This window comes from Elgaria multicarinata, chromosome 11 (genome assembly GCF_023053635.1).
Source record: "Elgaria multicarinata webbii isolate HBS135686 ecotype San Diego chromosome 11, rElgMul1.1.pri, whole genome shotgun sequence".
NCBI classification, from domain to species: domain Eukaryota; kingdom Metazoa; phylum Chordata; class Lepidosauria; order Squamata; family Anguidae; genus Elgaria; species Elgaria multicarinata.
This window is the reverse complement of record NC_086181.1, coordinates 38,676,795-38,698,900: the sequence shown is the minus strand read 5'-3', so window position 1 is coordinate 38,698,900 and position 22,106 is coordinate 38,676,795. Positions and strand designations below refer to the sequence as shown.

Genomic DNA, 22,106 nt, shown 5'->3' with positions numbered 1-22,106 from the left:
AGGTAAGATTTTGTGCAGGACCACTTATTTACATTAAAAAAAATCTTCCTAGGAAACACAGTGAACTAATTCTATCTACAGAGAAAAAGAATAAATATTGGATACTTTAAAGATGCCTCTGTATTATCTGCTTCTTGATGTTCAAATCAGGCCTTAACAAAATAATGTAGCATTTTGGGGAAAAGATGCAAACCAATAACCCAGCACTGGAAACCAAGATGGAGAAGATCTCCACAGCCACCATATATTTCCCTCTTGTGCTTAGGTAGGTTGGAACAAAGGACAGCCAAACACTGCAAAACACTAACATGCTGAAGGTGATAAACTTGGCTTCATTGAAAGTGTCAGGTAACTTCCTTGCTAGGAAAGCTACAGTGAAGCTAAGAATGGCAAGGAGTCCCATATAGCCCAAAACACAATAGAACATGGTGACTGAACCTTCGTTACATTCCACATTGATTTCTCCAAACACTGAGTCCATGTCCAAATTTGGGAACGGGGGAGAACTAGCCAGCCAAGAAGCACAAATGACTACTTGAGCAAGAGAACAGCAAATGACAATAGACTGTGCCAATGTTTTCCCCACCCATTTCCTAAAAATGTTCCCTGGCTTGGAGGCCATGAAAGCTACAACAACAATAATGGTTTTGGCCAAAACTGATGAAACAGCAACAGAGAAAATGATGCCAAAAGTGATTTGTCGAAGGAGACAGGAAATCCTGTTTGGCTGTCCAATAAAGAGCAAGGAGCAGAGGAAGCAAAGAAGAAGAGACACGAGGAGGACATAGGTAAGGCTCCGGTTGTTGGCTTTGACGATGGGAGTGTCCCGTTGCTTAGTGAAGATAGCAAGCACTAGAGCTGTGACCAGAGAAAAGAAAAGAGCCGAAGAAGCTAAAATGATTCCCAAAGGTTCTTCAAAAGAAAGGAAGCTTTTGACTTTATGAATACAGTGATCTTTGCCCTTGTTGGGATACTGGTGTTTTGGGCAGCTGTAGCAAGAATCTTTGTCTGAAAGATGAAAATATGTGAATGTTAAAGCTTATATTATTGTTCTCAAGCATAAAATGCTTTCAAGGAGTCCACCTTATCAAGTTCTCACACTTCATAGTGATGACAGATCCTATCAGAATGTGATTGTAATCATGCATACTGCATTTGCAGTTCTGATGGGAGGAAGACCCTAAACTGATATTCTTTAACAAGCAATGTGATATTAGTGAGACAATGATTGCAGAGAGGCAGCACATTCAGTAAGTTTTCACCTCCCTATAGAAAATATTGTCCTCCCCCTGACACAACACAGACAGACCAGAAGTGGGTAGCAATATTCTGTCTACCTGACCTTCCCTCCTATTTTTGAAAGAGATTCTACATGAGTACTACATGGATTGCTTCAGAACTAGTAGACTGCATGTTCAGCACTTCAGGGCTCTGAATAATAACAACAACAACAACAACAACAACAACAACAACAATAATAATAATAATAATAATATATTTCTTACCCACCTCTCCAATTGGATCGAGGTGAGAAACAACAGCAAGCCTAAAATACTGATTAAAGACATGGTATACACTGTTTAAAAACATCCTTAAAGCATCCTAAAAATATCCTAAGGTGGGTATAGTTAATTTCTTGTGGTCAAACAAGGTTTCGGCCAAGAACATTGATTACAAAATCTACAAGTAGTTTTGAACCTGTAAAAGATAATGAAATTACCTAAGAATTACAAAGAAAGATGTGGTTCTACTTTATATATATATATATATATATATATATATATATATATATATATTCATTGGGGTTTTGTTCACTTTTGTAGTCTCCTTGCTTTTCAAATTTTCAAGTAAATAACAGGATATAATTGGGGAATGGATAATAAAAAACATCCTTTAGCCTCTTTTTCAAATTGTCCAAGTCCAGAAATAGTAGACATGTGTGTCCCCCCTCTAGATTAGACACTGTCATAAACCTCATATAATATTGAATCTGAATTATATATGATGACACAGTAGATGTCCTACCTGTCTGATTTGTGATCTTCCCATCTGGACATGGAGCACAATCATAGCAGCAAAATTTCTCCCCCTCTTTCTTCTTCCTGCTGTAACCAGGATCACACTTCTTATTACAGAGAGAGAAGGGAGTCTCCTACCCTTGAGAAAATAAAATAAAAGAAAAGAAAAGAAAAGAAAGAGCTCTGAGTGTATGTTTAGGGATGCTTGTTTAAAAATATGTACATATCAGAAGTGATGACTTGGAGAAATAACAATGATGTTCCTCAGTCAGCTTCATGTAATGCAATAGCAACCTCCTGCTCATGTTCCTCCGTCACTTGTACACAGAGGTGCACTGCCTTCAATATTGGAGGTAATACATAGCCATTGTGCGTAGTGGTAATTGACTGCCATATCTTCCAAGAATTTATCTGATCCTCTTTTGTATCCATGAATTTTGGTAGCCATCTTTGCATCATTTAGTAGAGAATTCTCAAATTTGACTATATACTGTGTGAAGAAGGGCGCCCTTTTATTTGTCCTGAATCTCCCACCAACGAGCTTCATGAGATGACCCTGAATTCTAGTGTTATGAGACAGGAAGGATGACGGGAGTGCAACAGCACGCATACAGCCTCTGATACTGGAGGTAGTATACAGCCAGCAGCACTAGTAGCCATTTTTAGCCTTCTCCTCCAGTGCTTGTGGGTGTTATCTAGTTGATTGAAGTTGTAATTTTATTTTATTTATTTATTTATTTATTTATTTATGCCGCCATTCAGCCAAAAAAGGCTCTCACGGCGGCTTACAAAAGTATTTCTTGACAGTCCCTGCCCACAGGCTTACAATCTAAAAGACATGACACAAAAGGAAAGGGGATTGGGAGGGAGGAGGAGGAGGGGGGAAAGGAAAGCAAACTCAGGCACTACAATCTTAGTTGGAAAGTTCAGCAGTTACAGTTGGTAGCAGGAGGGAGGGGGCTCTCAGCTGGAGCTGGACCCAGGCACGGTGGAGAGGTGCCTGGCTGCTGCTTCCTCCCTCTCTGGTGGCCTCTGCAGAGACAGTAGGTAGCAGGAGGGAGGGGGTTTTCAGCTGAAGCTGGACCCAGGCACGGTGGAGAGGTGCCTGGCTGCTGCTTCCTCCCTCTCTGGTGGCCTCTGCAGAGACAGTAGGTAGCAGGAGGGAGGGGGCTCTCAGCTGGAGCTGGACCCAGGCACAGCGGAGAGGTGCCTGGCTGCTGCTTCCTCCCTCTCTGGTGGCCTCTGCAGAGACAGTTGGTAGCAGGAGGGAGGCGCCATCTTTCTCTGAACTGTATCCAAACTCTCAGGTTTGCACAATCTGAGATGCCCCACTTGTTCCCAGAGACATGGGGCCATGCAGCTGAAATCATTAGGTGCCTCAACCCCCAGAGGTAAGATGCCATGCTGTGGCTGAAATTGTTTGAGTCTCTCCTCCCAGAGGGAAGAGTCCAAACTAAAATCACTGAAGGACTAGCCTCCTTCCCACTGAAATCACAAGGCTCCTTGCTTGACAGAGGAAGGTACCATCATTGGATGCTTTGCCTTCCATTGTCAATTGACTTCCTGCTTTCCTTCTGGAGGGACCCAAGCCCGATCACCACCCAGCCGGTGGTGGGAGCCAGAAATAGAGGAGGACATGGCGCATGCTCTGCACACAAACAGACTCATGAGGTGGGGGCAGAGCCAAGTGAATAAAGGCTCGCCTCCATGAGGCTATCGGACTCTTTCAATTTCGGCACCACCCTCCCTCCCTATAAACCAGTATGGGAATAACCAGTCATCCTCTTTGCAAGTGAGGCTGAGTAGGAATTTCCCCTGTCATTCAGTAATGTGCAGGTTTTCGCCTACTCCATACTGGATCCAATTGTTAGAAGTGGAGGATAAATAAGTTAATTATAAATGGCAGGGTTGTGTGGGAATTTTGGATAGTCAGGATAGGGACGGTGAGCACTCTGGCACCTTTATGGTGATTGGCAATCCAGAGGTCCTGCTCCTCGGGGCTTTGAAACCTTCGTGCCAGAATATGGTTTGTCTTTGGGGACCTTCTTGTCTCATCTACTCGACTGTGCAGCCTGAGTGGAGTTGACGTGGGTCGGTCTCTCCAAACACACAAGTGTGGTTGGAAAGGGGGCCGGCTTACCTGATCCCCTGTTTTAGCTGAGTGGCTCGCCGTGGGGACAGGCTAGTCGCCTGAAGAGAAATAAGCTTGATTCCCGCACGGTCCTGCACAGATCCATGGAGGGGAGAATCTCCATGTGTAAATAAAGAGGCCCTATTTAATCCCAAGCTCTGGTGTCTGTGTGTTTATTTCTAGGACTTCCTTCTCCACTCGCAATTGATATTTGTTAGCAATTCCATTTGCTCTGCTAAATCCCTCAAAATCAGGTTTTGTTTTTGATTCTCCTCAAACCTCAATAAATCTGCCATTGCAGTGCTATCCAACAGTGCCTGAGCATGGATCTCTTTTGGTGGGAGATGTTTTATTAGCCATCAATGCTCCATTTTCCAATGGCCAAGTTTAGACTATCACATGGGGAAAAGAAGCCATTGTGGCTTCTTCTTCTCACCGTGCACATGCTGCATTGTACCACTGGGGGTGTTGGGATCATTTGTTGCTGGGTTGGGAAATGCTAATCTTCCTACTCAAGAATCACTTGCTCAGCTGCACTCAGACTTTATAGAAACCTCCAGGGAAATCAGGGGAGGATTTTAAAAAGCCTGATTGCAGATTTGTATATTGGAGAGAGAGACAGAGACTATGGGCTGATCTACACCAAGCAGGATATTCCACTATGAAAGTGGAATGAAAGTAGAATATAAAAGGCAGGGGCAGTATTGAAGTGCTCTGCAGGATCTACACGACTGCTTTATTGTGGTGCTGAAGTGCACTGACAACTGTTGGGGCCCATAACACATCTATACCAAGCAGGATATAACACTATGCAAGTGGTATGAAAGTGGTATATGGTATGTGTCAACAGTTGTCAGTGTGCTTCAATGCTGCTATAAAGCAGTACTGTGGCTCCTGCCTTTTATATGCCACTTTCATAGTGGAATATCCTGCTTGGTGTAGATGTGTCATGGGCCCCAACTGTTGTCAGTGCACTTCAATACCGCTCCTGCCTTTTATATACTACTTTCATACCATTTTCATACCACTTTCTGTCTCTGGATAGTGGAATATCCAGAGACAGAGAGAATGAGAGAGATTTGGCCTTATGTTCAGGATGAGTTGGATGAATTTTCTTCTGCCAATACATTTTTACTCACTGGTATCTGTTTGAGTTTCAATGGAACTTATTTCCATGTAAGTGTGGATTGGGTTTCATCCACCTCTACACCCTAACTCAGGGCCCAGAAAACACAATGGTGCTTAATTCTAAGTAGATACTTATTTCCGAGTCAGGAAAACTCTTTGAACTCAATGAGACTTAGGCCTTAGCTATACCTAAAGTTTATCCCGGGATTGTCCTGGGGTCATCCCTGTTCATGTAAATGACACACAGGGGATCCTGGGAGCAGGCAGGGACTACCCTGGGACGACCCTGGGATAAACCTTAGGTCTAGCTAACGCCTTAGTTCTTGACAAGATAAGATTATAATGTCAGTCTCATTTTTTTTATGGAATAAAATAATGCCAGAACTTTTCCTGACTAGTGGAAGTCTTCCCTATGAAGCATGATTGACAGGAATGGGCCACACTCAATAGTAAGGGGGTCCCTCCACTTCTTAAACTGATTAAACTTCAATATAATTCACTGATCAAGAACTGTGTTGGTTCATAGGTAATGCAATAATATCCACACCTGATTGAAATACTTATGCCACTGAATTCTGTCATCATTAATGGTGAACTTCTTGCCAGGAGGAGCCTTTGGATCTAGCCTTCCCACCTTAACTCTGGCATAGGAGTTATTTGGGAAAGTCACCAAGTTTGTAATATCAAATCCAGCTACTAATTCTCCATGTTTATTGAACTTAACTTCATCTCCTGCATTATTGTTGAATGAGATCCTCTGAATCAAAGAGTAAAGCTAGGGAGAAAGAGAAAGGGATCAAAGAGAGCAAAAAGATTTTTATTTCCAATACCTTTCCAAGATGGAATGTGATGCATGTTTATGAATGAACAAATTTTATGATTTAAAAAATGTTGCTGTTTTTTATGATCATCACCGTCTTGGAATTTTAAGTATTCCATTTAATGTTCTGATTAGTGGGCTATTTGTGATAGAAAAAAAAATTCTTCTTCTCACAGCATTTAATTAACTGTTGGTTAAGTGACAAAGATTTCCTGCTGGCCTCTATTTTAGTAGGCCTCACAGGGTCATTAGGCAGATTTGTGGAAGATTGGTCTTTCAATGGGTACCAGTCATGATGGATATTGTAACCGGTTGGCCCCTGCCATTCCTCTCCTGGGATTGTTTTAAAAGGAAAGTCTCCTAAAGATGAGAGTAGCTTAGACAAGATCTATACCAAGCATGATATGCCACTTTGAAAATGGTTTAAAAATGGTATATGGAGTGTGTCCTAGGCCCCAACAGTTGTCAGTACTGTTATAAACTATTTCAAAGCACTACTGTAGATCCTGCCTTAGACACAGCTAGCACCAATTGAGACAAAACCAGGAAAGAAAGCTTAAGTTAAATGGATTGATGATCAATATGAAGGGGCCTTCCTGCAGCTGAAGTGGCCTGAAAACTCTGAGGTAGATATGAAGCCAGGATTGTCAGGCAAAGAGCTTCACCAGATACATCTGGCTAGACACAGTGCTTTTATTAGGGGTGGGAGAATTAATAATGTTTGAGACTACTAGGAGTCCCTGAACATTGTGTCACTGCCCATTTTATACCTGATTCACATTCATGTTTGAGATCATTGCTCGCTTTGTGCAAACAGGGAAGCTGCACAAATGAAGTAGTGATCAAATCTCCCCCCCGAATTTGTGCAAATCTCCCCCCAAATTTGTGCAAATCTGCCCAAATGCGCTCAAAATTCCTCCATAGACTAAAGCAGATTGATTCAGTCTGCTGAGATTTGTGCAAATTGAACATGGAACGAGACGACGTTACGTATTTGTTTGACAATTTTTGAATGTTTGTGGTGAATGCGTACTTTCATTCATGCTCAGATTCACATTAGATGCTTCAAATGAGGCATGCTTGAATATTTTGTGGAACAAAACAAAATTCTCCTACATACCCAACATTTATGGTAGAAAAGTAATGATATGGAAGTATATCCCACTCTAGACACAGGGGAAAGGGGGAGGGATCAGTGTAAATTTATCAATTGATGGTACTGGTGAGAGAATGAGGTTGTAAATATTTGTGACATTTATATCTAGAAAGTTATAGAAGGAATTGAGAAAAATAAGTGGAACGAAAAGGAGTGTTCAGGCTTTACAGAAATTTTGGGTTGTTATATTTGACTACTGTGTGTCAGACACTGGGCTCATCTACACCAAGCAGGATATTCCACTATGAAACAGGAATGAAAGTGGTATATAAAAGGCAGGAGCCACACTACTGCTTTATAGTAGTACTGAAGTGCACTGACAACTGTTGGGGCCCATTGACAAATACCATAGACCACTTTCATACCACTTTCATGGTGTTATATCCTGCTTGGTGTAGATGTGTCAAGGGCCCCAATACTTGTCAGTGAACTTCAGTACCACTATAAGGCAGTAGTGTAGATCCTGAAGTGCACTTCAAAACTTCTATAAAGCAGTACTGTGGTGTCTGCCTTTTATATACCAGTTTCATATTGGAATATCCTGCTTGGTGTAGATGAGCCCACCATCATAGTGCACTCAGGTTATGACAGTAGACCTTCCTTAGTAAGGAAACATTACCTGCCAGGGTTCCACATTCTGAGGGGCCAATCTGCCTTTATTGCCCATTGCTCTGTGGTTGGTTCTAGATGAGTACATGCCATGAAAAGCATGTGCCAGAGCATAGACAGCATTATAGATACTGTAGCTGTGGCCAGTCATGCTCATTTCAAAGAAAGGGGCAGTAAGGCTCTCTAGCTTCTCCTCTCCAGAACAGGATTCACTCGATTCATTTGGGCCATCAGGAATGAAACAGTCAAATGCTTGCTCCCAGAAATCCTTGATAAACCCACCTCCATTTGCCCGAGATGGGTGGATTGTTTGGAGAAATTCTTGGAAGCCTTGAACCTGCTTGGATTGAATTGTGAAAGAGATGCTACCATGGAGCATCTGCATATCAAAAACCTTTTGAAGGGCATATAATGTGATATCAATTTGAGCTGTCATAATCCACACTTTCCCTCTAGAGCTCATCTTCTCATATTCAGCAGCTATTTGAGAAGGCAAAAATCTTATCAATACAATATTCTTCAGCCGTGCAAGGGATCTATTTTCTCCATAAATAACAACTGCGTTGGCTTTGCTCTTCAAGAAAACAGGAATATTAGTAAGATAGAGATCAATAAGTTCATCTATGTTAATACAATTTGTGTTTTTTGGAACAATATCTGTGAATGCTGAACAGATTCCCTTCTGGGAAAGCATCGGCTCCAAGTTCTGCAAGAAACGCTCTCCGCCTTCATTATCCGATGTGATGAGCCCTACCCACATCCATCCAAAATGAAGAAGTAACTGGATGATCCCCAGGTACTGAATATCCTCATTGGGAACTGTGCGGTAAAAAGGAGTGTGATCAGTGTGATCACTTGCTTTTCGTTCAAAGGAGCCATATGAAATCTAAAAAAAAAAGGTGGGATACATATTTCTGAAATTAAAAGGGACTATCTGATGTCTTCCAATCACAGATAGATCAATCAATAGATATAGATATATTTTTTTACTTATTTCTTTGATAATTTCTTTTTCTTTTCATCTTTTCACATACTGAATTTCAATATGTGAAAAGATTCCCTGCCTCTGGATGTCAGGCATGTGCCAACTTTGTATTCCTATCAGTGCCTCCTGAAAACATCTATATTCCAGGAAGCCTTTCCTTAATGACCAGTTCACTGTAAATTTTCCTTCTTTTAAAATCTATTTTAAAGTGTTTATTCTGTTTTATCTTGTACACTGCTCTGAAGTTTTCAATTGGGAATGGTATATACATATTGCAATAAATAAATAAAATAAATGTTTGTTGGGTCTGCTGGGAAATCGGAGTGTGTTGAAATGCTTCCTCATGCATTGCTTTCCTAGGTGAATTGAGACCCACAACCCCACTTTCCTAAAAGAATCAGCCACGTGACACCAATCCACCAAAGAGAATCATATTTATTCCTTCTTCTGAGCCTCTAATAATGTGAATTAAATAGCAGGTTTTTCTCTTCCTTCCAACATTCTTGAGGGAGACAGAGAACTCAGGTCACCATAGGAAAAGGAGGTCAAGGCTCCTGTATCTTTAGCAGTTAAAAGGGAATTTCAGCAGGTATCATTTGTTTTCATGCAGCACCTGGTGAAATTGCCTCTTCATCGTAACAGTTAAAACTGCATCATAACAGTTAAAGCTCCCTCTGGATTGAGGCAGGGAACAACGTTAGATACAAATACCATAAAATACATAAAACTGATTAAAACATATATAACTAATACGACATTAAAATAACTGTCAAATAACTTAAAATGTGACTAGGTAGGCCTGCCAGAAAAGAACAGTCTTTATAGCCTTCTTGAATTCAAAAAGACTATTAAATTGATGAATCTCTCCTGGCAGGCCATTCCACAGTCTGGGAGTGGCAGAAGAGAAGGTTCTCTTGGTAACAGTTGTCAGCCTAGTTTTGGCTGATTGGACTAAGTTCTCCCCAGAGTACCTGAATGTGCAGGGTGCATTGTATGGGAGAAGGTGATCCTGCAGGTAACCTTCACCCAAACCATATATTAAGGACATGTAGGGCTTTAAGGTATTAAATGTTGTTCCCCACCTTGATCCAGAGGGAGAGGAGTGTCAGAAATAAATAAATAAATTATTGTTGTTGTTGTTGTCGTCGTCATCATCATCATCATTATGCATACCACAATTTCTGTAAATATTCCTTGCTACAAATTTGTGCAAATCATGGCTCATGGACCTAAAAAGAAAGACATGAGCTCTTGCTGTCCACCTGTGAACCATATTGCGACTTAACCTGCATGGTGGGAGTCCAGCATTCAGAGTGCAAACAGGACACCGGGTAATTCACCCATCCTAGTTTAACTTTTGTCCCAGATAAAGCGGTGAGAAAAACATGATTAAAGTTAGAACAATTAAGCACATAGAGGAAAGCACTTGCTGAGGAATAATCAGCCAAACGTGCCTTTTCTTAATTATGAAACATAGAGAATTGCAGCAAATATCTTTAAAATAATGTAAAAATTATATGGTTTTAGGAAATTCCCACAACCTACATAAACATATCCTACCTGTGGAATCTTATAAAGACTTAAGATATCTGCAATGTGTAATGATATCTCAGAATTGAGTCCTCCAATGACTCCTATTAGATTTTTCTGGATGCCGCATTTGTAGTTAGGAACAAATGTGTGTGATTTGCAGAGCAGGTCCAGAGTGTTACGGTAGGTCTTACTAGAATCGTAATAGCTGTCATAAATGTGGAAGCCAAGTGTGACATTGGGCAAGATCTTGGGATTCTCATTGATCTCATGGACTGCAAATACCAAGGCCAAGATGTGCTGGTAGAACTTAGTCACCACACTGCAAATAAAGTGATTTGTGTTTCTTTGTTTCATGGAAGAATTAAAGAGTACAGAAAAGGATTTTATCACAATACTGGTCCACTGTGCAGCTGCCTGACTATACAAATTGGGCATAACCACAAAATGTACTTGTACCTAAATCCTATTGGAAAGTTGGATTCACTTTTTTAATGTCAGTTTTGCTCATCTTCACCATTTCTTGCCAAAAATTAAAACATTAGTTTAGGCTCAAAAAAGGCTGGCACACATTTCATCTTATATATCTGTTGTTTTTGACAAAAATATACTTTGGTACTCTTGTGATTTTATATCCTACAGACCATACAACACGTTTGAGTACCTTTATCATTTGCTTATCCTTTGCAACTTGTAAACCACAGAGGAATGAAGACAGACAAAGGCAGGAAAGTTTCAACATTTGTGGCCATTTTAAATTTGCAAGTGCCTTTAAGACAAGAATGGTCTAAAATCATGTCCAGAATCCTTCTGTCTGGAATAGAATTGCTTTTCACTCTATATTTCAGTACTTTGGCAGTGACCATCTGATATTATATCAAATTATATGATAGAAAATTATACAATAATTAGGGTACAGGGTTCGGGGCGGATGAATCACTGAGGCAGAGAAGGAGGCAAATGTTAGGATAAGCAGAAAACAAATAATAAAAAACTGATCATAGAATCATAGAATAGCAGAGTTGGAAGGGGCCTACAAGGCCATCGAGTCCAACCCCCTGCTCAATGCAGGAATCCACCCTAAAGCATCCCCGACAGATGGTTGTCCAGCTGCCTCTTGAAGGCCTCTAGTGTGGGAGAGCCCACAACCTCCCTAGGTAACTGATTCCACCGTCACACTGCTCTAACAGTTAGGAAGTTTTTCCTGATGTCCAGCCGAAATCTGGCTTCCTGTAACTTCAGCCCGTTATTCCATGTCCTGCACTCTGGGAGGATCGAGAAGAGATCCTGGCCCTCCTCTGTGTGACAACCTTTTAAGTATTTGAAGTGTGCTATCATGTCTCCCCTCCATCTTCTCTTCTCCAGGCTAAACATGCCCAGTTCTTTCAGTCTCTCTTCATAGGACTTTGTTTCTAGACCCCTGATCATCCTGGTTGCCCTCTTCTGAACACGCTCCAGCGTGTTCCCTTTATTAGAGTTTGATCTCAAATATACTACAATCAGCATATTCAGTCTGGTAGTTAGTTTGCATTGGTGTATTTTTGTCTCCCCCCCTTTCATATAATACACACCATAGAACTATATATGTAGAACTATATATGTGGCACTTTTCTGGTTCTAATTTGTACTTTGTGATCTGAGCACTAGATTATATATTCAGGCAGCTTTGTTCCCATGAATTCCCCTTCCCTTTCATTTTATGCATAACTCTCCAAAGGGAGAATGACCTTGAACTAGCAGTGCAGAAATTTGGTGCATTTTTTCTCGTAACTCCCTTGTAGATGATAAGGTTCAACATTTATGTACACTTGCAGGGCATTTATTCAGTTTATTAATTTATTGTAATTCTATGCCATATTTCTAGGACCAAGCAAAACAGTTTCTAAAATTTCAGAACATGAAAACCAGAGTCCAATAAGGATGTAAGACACATAGGCCATAGTTAAAATCTCATAACAAAAATTGAATGATGTAACAGGTTATGTTGCCAATGTGCCCATAATGTCTATATACATGATTCTGTGCATTTCACTTTTCTTTTGAATCAAAATTAGTAGCAACTAATTCATTCATATCTTCACACACACAAAAACGCATATTGTTTTTCAAAACAATCTCCCCCCCCCACCAAAAAAAAGAGGTTAAACCAGTTTGCCATTGTAGGAGCAGAAATAATCTCTTAAATGAAATTGACGAAAAAGATACACAAAAATAAAGTTAAATAATTCCTTACGATGGAAACATCACTGAGTCCTGTGAAGGATGTTGCTCAAATAAGTTTACAGGGAACGCATATGTGATATGAGATGCAATTGCACCAATGATGACTTCACTTGGCTGGTGCCACTCATGTGGAATAGGAAATGGATCAGTCGGTGCACACTTCATAGTACTCACTGTGCACACTTGGAGAAGAAGGAGGAAGACCAACAGCAGCAGTAGCATCACAAACCACCAAACTCCTGATGCCAACTCTTTTCTATAAATATTGATTTTTAGTGGGGTCACTTCACTGTGCGATTTTCACTAGCTGCTTCATGAGTAGTTTAAAGAAGCTGGCTTGTTAAGAAGTTGTGATCTACTAATGTAGCTCCTAAAGAGACAGGTGTCATCAAAATAATGACTTGATTGTCAGTTGGGAGGCAATTATGTTAAGCATCATCGATGCAATGCAAAAGGGAGAATTATACAAACCTAGTGATAAAGCCTTGCCTGCTGCTACCATGTGATTTTATCAGCCAGGGACATAGCATGAGTTTTAATGCTACAGACCTTGTTGGGTTATTATGCGTGTATTTTTTTCTTAGTTCCTTCTGGGAATCCAGAGGAACTTTAGTCAGGGGAATCAACAACAGTGTTTTTTTTGTTATTATAGGGGTGATAATCACTTCTGTGATGTTTTTGTGCTCTCTCACTCAAAGAGGCAACATTCCACAAAGTTCATTTATTTATTCTTAGGCCTCATCTACACCAAGCAGGATATCACACTATGAAAGTGGTATATAAAAGGCAGGGGCCACACCAAGCAGGATATAGCGGTATGAAAGTGGTATATGGTATATGTCAAAGGGCCCCAACAGTTGTCAGTGCACTTCAATACCACTATAAAGCAGTAGTGTGGTTCCTGCCTTTTACATACCACTTTCATACCACTTTCATAATGCAATATCCTGCTTGGTATAGATGGGGCCTTAGAGCAATGGAAACATTAGGCTCATTATCCAGGAGTTTTTGTTGTAGTATGACGAGAAGTATTGTGGCGGCATAGATTTTGGAAGTCTTTGAACTTCTATAAGTTCTATAAGTTCACAACACAGATCTTCAGCATCAATATCTTTGTTTCCATTAGGGGTGTGCACGGACCCCCCACTCCGCTTCACTTTAAGATCCACCATTTTCGGATCGGCCCGCTCCGCCCCGCCCCCACTCCGCCTGTGCCCACTCCGCTCCGCTCGGAGCTCCGGATCGGAGCTCCGGTCCCCCCCATAGGAGGGGTTACCGGGCCCTGCCGCCATCGCCACCCATGCGGCGACAGCGGCAGAGCCCGGTAAGGAGGAGGGGGGCCTGCTGGAATCACGGGCTCAATTGGAGACGCTGACGGACCGCGGACGGAGGCAGGTAAGGGAGAGGAGGACAGGGGGTTACCGGGCCGTGCTGCTGTCGCCGCATGGGCGACAGCGACAGCGGCAGGGCCCGGTAAACCCCACTTACCTTTCCGGCAGAGCTCCGGATCGAAGCGAAGGATCCGCCTTCACCTCGATCCTCTTCGCCACACTCCGCTGGCCCCCCAATCCTCTTCGCCTCCACCTTAAGGGCAGACAAAGCCCCCCGCTCCGCTACTGCTTCTCCGGTCCGATTAGAAGCGGAGCACATCCCTAGTTTCCATTATGCATTAATGATTTTTCCAAATTCTTGCAGTCCTTAAGTACTTCAGTAGATTTTTTATTATGTTTTTTTTCTTAAAACAGAGAATTTGTATAAAACTGTGACCCTTAAAGGTCAGTACTGCTCCCCTCTGAGGTCTGAGCCCTAAGCGGCTGCCTAGTTGACCTAATGGTAGTGCCGGCCCTGTTTGGGGCCAGGCGCTGTCTTTCAGACATACCTAATTCATAGGTGTCTCATGAAGATAACTGTATGAATGGGAGGGTGATGGCCATTGGAATCTTCCTTGTTCTTCCTTGGCCAAATCCAGGGGAGTGTCTATATAGTCTGTTCGCCCTGTCGTGGCAGTGCATTGACACTGTGTCGCTTATATGATACAGCTGCCAACTCTCATCCACATCAAGCCTCTAACCGAAAATTATTGTTTTTTCGCAGTGTGGTTTTGCCACAATTTTTGTTGCTTCAAGGTCACCACATTGTTTCTCAGTCTGTCAGTGGTGGCTTTGATTCAGGTCCAGTCAGTGGGTGTTTCTGGAGGTGGATGCAAACCCAGGGTAAGTCCAGGCTAAGCACAGGAAGATACAGCAGGGAGTGGGCTTAACCAGCTGAATCATCTAAATTTATCATTCCTGCTCTGCAGCAGTGATGCTGAAGGTTTTTGAGGGAACCAGCTGCAAAGCAGCAGCATATAGATCTGCCTGGAGTCTCTGGTCCAAAGTATTGTTCCTTGGGGCAGGGAGCAAATGATTTCAAGTAGGAATGGAGAGCCCCATGAACGTCATCCACCTCCCCACCTCAACTATATGATTCTTGTTCTATACATCAGTCTTATACTGAGAAATGTCTAAAACAAATTTATGTTGGGACCACAATACCATTGTGGCTTGGGACCACAATACCTGATGGAACACCCCTCCTGACATGAACCTACCCATACACTGCATTCAGCATCCAAGGTTCTCCTCCGGGTGCCTACTCTGAGGGAAGCTCGGAGGATGGCAACAAGAGAGAGGGCATTTTCTATGGAGGCCCCCCAACTGTGGAACAATCTCCCTGATGAGGCCCGCCTGGAGCTGACATTGTTTATCATTTCAGCACCAGGTCAAGACTTTTCTCTTCTGCCAGGCATTTAGCAATATGGAATTAGCCTAGTTTGTTTTTGTATGTTTTTGTTGTTTTAAATTGTATGTTTTTGTGATTTAAAATTTTTGTTTATTGTTTTTAAGTGTTTTTATCCTGTGTAATAGGATAAAAGATCCTATCTTTATCCCAGAGAGTCTCAGCTATGGGGCAGTATACAACTGTAAATAATAATAATAAATAATTATCTGAAACTTGGCAGTGTAGGAGAGGTGTGCTTGAGGGTGGTTCATGCTGATTTTGATTTGAGATAGAATGGGCAATAATTAATTATCTATAGGATTTTAACATTTGCTGAGCTCCCACCAGCAGTTTGAGAGGTCTCCTTGCTTCCCCGCACTCCATGGTATGGCAGGAGATTTATTTTGTTATGAAATTTCTCCATTTGTACAGAGTCTTTTGTAAAACAGTTTGCCACATTGATCTGCCTGGATAAAAGGCAGGATAAAAATAAATAAATAAATATTCACAGAGAAAGTTTATTTTAAAGGACACGTGCTGAGTATGTTCACAAATGAATAATTTTCATCACAACTCAAATCCAAAACAGATTTAGAACCGTACACCCTCTGGAGACTCCAACACATGTTGGAACTTGCTCACTATCCCTACACTTTCCCCCACTGATTGGATATGAAGAGCAACAGTGGTGGTGGAAAATGAGATGGTGGACTCAAGGACACTGGGAACTTCCAATCTTGTAACATCTGTGATATGCTGGAAGATATAGGATTTTTTTCTGTCTAAACATGCAGAGGATTGAGCCCTTAGATACACAACACACTGTCTGAGCATCCATCCACCCCTACACCATTCCTGGCATAGATGGCATGCTCTATGCCATCACTTCACTTCTATCCCCTTTATGGTAAGTATGGCAGACTGGCAGGGCCACAACTTCAGTATAAGGAGTGGTGTGGAGTACAGAATAGGTGAAGTAGCCATGTGATTCCTTATGACAGCCAGAGGATTGCCAGACCAGTCAAATGGTTATAGCCCAGGATCAGATTTTATTCAGGCCCACTGAGTGATATTATATAGATACTTCAGAGAAAATGTGATTAACTAATTCTATTAGCAGAGCCCTTGGAATGATATCAGATCATCTAATGCTTGTGTCTTATTAGCTGCTCTCTGTTGTTCAAATCAGGTCTCACCAAAATAATATAGCATTTTGGGGTAAAGATGCAGCCCAATAACCCAGTACTGGAAAACAAAATGGAGAAGATCTCCACAGCTACCATGTATTTCCCCCTTGTGCTTAGGTAAGTTGGCACAAAGGACAGCCAAACACTGCAAAAGACTAACATGCTGAAGGTGATAAACTTGGCTTCATTGAAACTGTCAGGTAACTTCCTTGCTAGGAAAGCCACGGTGAAGCTAAGAATGGCCAAGAATCCCATATAGCCCAAAACACAATAGAACATGGTGACTGAACCTTCATTACATTCCACATTGATTTCTCCAAACACTGAGTTTGTGTCCAAATTTGGGAATGGGGGAGAACTAGCCAGCCAAGCAGAACAAATGACTACTTGAGCAAGAGAACAGGAAATGACAATAGAATGTGCCAATCTTTTCCCCAACCATTTCCTAAAAATATTCCCTGGCTTGGAGGCCATGAAAGCTACAACCACAACAATAGTTTTGGCTAAAACTGAAGAAACAGCAATAGAGAATATGATGCCAAAAGCTGTTTGTCGAAGGAGACAGGAAATCCTGTTTGGCTGTCCAATAAAGAGCAAGGAGCAGAGGAAGCAAAGAAGAAGAGACATGAGGAGAAGATACGTAAGGCTTTCATTGTTGGCTTTGACAATGGGAGTGTCCCGTTGCTTAATGAATACTGCAAGCACCAGAATTGTGACCAGAGAAAAGAAAAGAGCCAAAGAAGCTAAAGTGATTCCCAAAGGTTCTTCAAAAGAAAGAAAGCTTTTAACTTTGTGAACACAGTTATTTTTGCCTTTGTTCGGATATTGGTGTTTTGGGCAGTTGATACATTCATCCATATCTGAAAGAAGAAAATATGCTATTAAAAATATTATAATTACTCTGAGGCTAGGATGCACTTCTCCGGGAATTCACCTCATATACAGTGTTTGCAGCCCTGACAGGCAGACCATAACATTTTTGTTTTATTTTTAAAGACAAGTAATATAATAGGAGTCAGTGGGGTAGAAATAAGAGACACTTAGGTTTTCTTCTTGTTGAAAGCTGCATCCCTCTCCATCCATGACAGTGACAGATTGGTGCTGCCTTCTGGGAACCCCATGAGTAGTAATAATATGTCTACCTTACCTCTAAGAGCTGCTTAAGAGCTGGTAATTGCTACTTACACCTCCAACACCAGAGGTCTCTGTCCCAATTGTGGTTCTGGGGAAAACAGGGCCTGAACTCTAATGCACAATAAACATGTTCTTTAACTTCTTTTTCAAATTGCCCAAAGTCCAGCAATGATGGACTTTTATATATCATCTGTCTTATACCTTTTGTCATCAATTCCACATTGTTGTCTGGATATGTAATACAAATTATATTGGTTAACAATATAGCTCCTACCCATCTGGTTTGTGATCTTCCCTTCTGGACAAGAAGCACAATCGTAGCAACAAAACTTCTCCCCCTCCTTCTTTTTCTTGCTGTAGCCAGGGCGACACTTGTCATTACACAAAGAGAAGGGAGGCACCTGCAGTTAAAGAAAAGAAATTGCACAAAGACTACATTTGGGGAACGTTGCTTTTTCGAAAAAGGATGTGCTGGCAAATGACAGGGGTGATGACATGGACAAATAACAATAAGGGTAGTTTTTAGCTCTGCCACCCATCCTATTTTGACAGGACTACCTTGGGTAGGACTACCTTGTAACATTAAAAAAATGTTCTTATAGCTATGGTGAATCAGACCAATAGCATATTGAGCCCAGAGGTCTGTGGGAAGCCCAAAAGAAGGATATGTGTGCAACAGCACTCTTCTGCTCATGTTCGACAGCAACTGGTGTACACGAGCATACTGTCGCCAATACTGCAGGATACATATAGCCATCATGACAAGTAGCCATGGATAGCCTTCTCCTCCATGAACTTGCTTAATACCTTTTTAAAGTCATACAAGTTGGTGGCCATCACTACGTCTTGTGTTAGCAGATTTTGTAATTATCTATCTGCTGTGTCAAGTGTCTTCCACCATTCACTTTCATGGCATGACCCTGGGTTGCAGTATTATCCACTTCCTCCACACCATCAATGATTTTTTACACCTGTATCATCTCTCCTCATTAGCACCTTTCCCCTAAGCTAAACAGTCTCAGACATTCTAACTTTAGCTCAATGAGGACTTGCTCCAGCCCCTTGGTTATTTCTGTTGCCTGTTTCTCCAATAACCTTTTAGAGTGTGGTGACCAGAACAGTACACAGTATTCCATAGATTTATATAAGGTCAGTATGATGTTAGCACTTTTATTTTCAGTTGCTTCCCTAACTTCCTTTTTCACAGCAGCCACACACTGGGTTACCCTTTTTCACTAAAGTATTCACCACAACCCCAAGATCTCTGTTTCACTCAGTCATCACCAGCTTGGATTCCATCAGCACATACATGAAGTTTGGGACTCTTTTTAACTAGAAGTGCATTTCTGCCACACCAGTCACAGCCTGGGCATGGGGAAGCCTTTGCAGGTGGGGGAGAGAGAGGAGACGTGTCCACCAGCTATTGGCAAAGCACTGCATAGAGCCACCAGGCTGGGAGGGGTTTATTTGTATATATAAAGCTGACTTTTCCCTCCCAGTCTCCTCTTCGTTGTGCAGTTCCCTCCCTCCCTCCCTCCCTGTAGGCAGTGTGAGCTTTCTGGTTGCCATTGGGGGACCAAGTAGGAAGCTTTTACGCATGTTCTGAATTGCTCATGAGTTTTTTCGCCTACTCCACACTGTAAGACAGCTAGGAGGTATTAAATAGGTTGAATTGTTGATTCTCAATTTGGTCACATTTGTTATAGGCAGCTAGGGTATTCCAGAGAGGAATTTAGGATTGGTGAGCATTCAGGCACTGCTATTGTGATTGGTAAGTTCTGAGGCTCTCAGCTGTGAGCCCCGCAGCTTAGCTGGGAGATAAGGCTTACCTTTGAGGACAACTCTTCTCAACCACTCAGAGCCCTGGGGCCTGCATCAAGGTTGACACTGGAAGGTCTCCCTACCCCACAAGGGGTAGGCCTGTGGGGAGGGAAAATGTGGCGCCGCTAACCCACAGGCCATGAATGGCTCACCCAACTTAGATGGGCCTGTTTCAGGCCTTATTAGATGCCCTATAGGGTATCACCCCCTTTGCAGATTTTAAATAAATGCGGCCCTGTTTAAATCAAAACTGTACATGTCTCATCTCTTATTTATCGACCTACGTGTCACAATGATGACTACAGTCTGAGAAATTGACAATGCAATGTGGATCACTTTGCACTTGCTTACACTTCTAAAAAGGTTGATCATTCAGTGACTAAGAACTGCATCAGTTAAGAGATAGTGAGGCTATTCCCACACCTGAATGAACTGTTTATTCCACTGGATTGTCTCAGCAGTAATGGTGAACTTCTTGCCATTAGGAGCCTGTAGATCCAGTCTTCCCACTTTGACTCTGACATAGGAGTTATTTGGGAAAGTCACCAAGTTTGTAATATCAAAGCCACCGGCTAATTCCCCATATTCATTGAACTTAACTTCATCTTCTGCATTATTGTTGAATGAGATCCTCTGAATCAAAGAGTGGAGCTAGGCAGAAGAGAAGGTGAAACAGTGGGATTATAAAGTGTTGTAATTACAGTATATTTATTTACGTGTGTGTGTGTGTGTGTGTGTGTGTGTGTGTAGTATTCAGGTTGAATTTTTCAAATAGCTTTTCTAGTTGGATTTAGATTCTTGCTTTCTGTGAGAAACCAGGTTCATGAATGTTCATGAAGTAATTTTTGATGGGGAAAACAGATGATGACGATGGTGGTGGTGGTGGTGGTGATGATAAGTCCTCTAATGAAACAGATCAGCAGGAGATTCAGGACAGAGAAGAGCACCACTTATCACAACATATAATTATTTTTGGATCCTTCTGCCCGAGATGTTATTACGGCTTCTTGCTTTGATGGCTTAAATTGAGGATTTGACAGATTCATAAAGGAAAGGTCTGTCAATGGCTACATGAGGTTCAGAGAAACTATACCACTGTAAAACAGCTTCTAGGGCCAACAACAGAAAAATCAGATGGCCTTCATATTTTCATAGTGAACTTCCAAGGGGCAGCTAACTGGCCACTATGGAAATTGGATGCTGGAATAAATGGACCACTGGATCCTACCCAATGAAATGCAATACTTTTATCATAGAAGATACATAACAATGGAAAATATTCCACTTTAGATACAGGAGAAAATGTGATTGGTGCGACTTTTCTCAGTTGGTGGTGTTGATAACTTCAAAAATGTTTCCTGAATAATAAATGAGGCTCTAAATATTAATGACATCAATATCTTGAAAGTCACTTAGGGCTCATCTACACCATGCAGGATATTATGGTATGAAAGCGGTATATAAAAGTCAGGAGCCACACCAAGCAGAATATAGCGGTATGAAAGAGGTATATAATATGTGTCAAGGGGCCCCAACAGTTGTCAGTGCACTTCAATACTGCTATAAAGCAGTCGTGTGGCTCCTTCCTTTTATATACCACTTCCATTGTGCAATATCTTGCTTGGTGTAGATGAGGCCATGGGGATTTGAGGAACATAAGTGGGACAAAAAGGGAGTGCTCATATTTTTCAGAAATTGGAGGTGTTATACTTGACTAGTGCATGCCACACCATCAAATGATACTCAGGTCATGAAAATAGAACTTCCCCAATAAGGAAACATTACCTGCCAAGGTTTTACATGATGAAGGACAAAACGTTTCTCATCTTCCATTGCTCTATGATTGGTTCTAGATGAGTACATGCCATGAAAAGCATGTGCCAGAGCATAGACAGCATTATAGATACCGTAGCTGTGGCCAGTCATGCTCATTTCAAAGAAAGGGGCAGTAAGGCTCTCTAGCCTCTCCTCTCCAGTACAGGATTGCCTCAATTTATTTGATCCATGGGCATTTGGAATGGAACAATCAAATGCTTCCTCCCAGAAATCCTTAATAAAGCCATCCCTGTTTGCCCCAGATGGGTGGATTGTTTGAAGAAATTCTTGGAAGCCCAGAACCTGCTTGGATTGAATTGTGAAAGAGATAGCACCATGGAGTACCTCCATGTGAAACATTTTTTGAAATGTAAATAATGCAATATCAATTTGAGCTGTCATAATCCACACTTTTCGTGCAATTGTCATCTCCTCAAATTCAGCATCCGTTGGAGCAATGAGTATTCTAACAATGAGAATACCCACCAGCCGTGCAAGGGATCTATTTTCTCCATAAATGACAACTACATTGGCTTTGCTATTCATGAAAACAGGAATATCATTAAGATAGAGATCGATGATCTCACCCATGCTAAGGAAATTGATGTTTTTTGGAACGATTTCTGTGAATGCAGAACAGATTCCATTCTGTGAAAGCATCGGCTCCAACATCTGCAAGAAACGCTCTCCACCTTCATTATCCAATGTGATGAGTCCTATCCATTTCCATCCAAAATGAAGAAGTAACTGGATGATGCCCAAGTATTGAGTATCCTCATTGGGGACCAT

At 41.7% G+C, this 22,106-nt stretch overlaps 2 protein-coding genes across 2 annotated transcripts; both read right to left on the bottom strand.

Annotated features, from left to right (window-relative positions):
• Nucleotides 1–106: 106 nt before the first annotated feature.
• LOC134405799 (vomeronasal type-2 receptor 26-like) lies at nucleotides 107–10,734 on the bottom strand. The gene is made up of 5 exons (XM_063137052.1): nucleotides 10,408–10,734; nucleotides 7,873–8,748; nucleotides 5,825–6,052; nucleotides 2,026–2,152; nucleotides 107–1,008 (listed from the first exon to the last, which is right to left on the bottom strand). Exons 1-5 carry the CDS (start codon nucleotides 10,732–10,734, stop codon nucleotides 107–109), a joined length of 2,460 nt encoding a protein of 819 aa, XP_062993122.1.
• Nucleotides 10,735–16,505: 5,771 nt separating this feature from the next.
• On the bottom strand, nucleotides 16,506–22,106 carry LOC134406187 (vomeronasal type-2 receptor 26-like). Its single transcript, XM_063137480.1, has 4 exons — nucleotides 21,288–22,106; nucleotides 19,926–20,153; nucleotides 17,956–18,082; nucleotides 16,506–17,407 (listed from the first exon to the last, which is right to left on the bottom strand). Exons 1-4 carry the CDS (start codon nucleotides 22,104–22,106, stop codon nucleotides 16,506–16,508), a joined length of 2,076 nt encoding a protein of 691 aa, XP_062993550.1.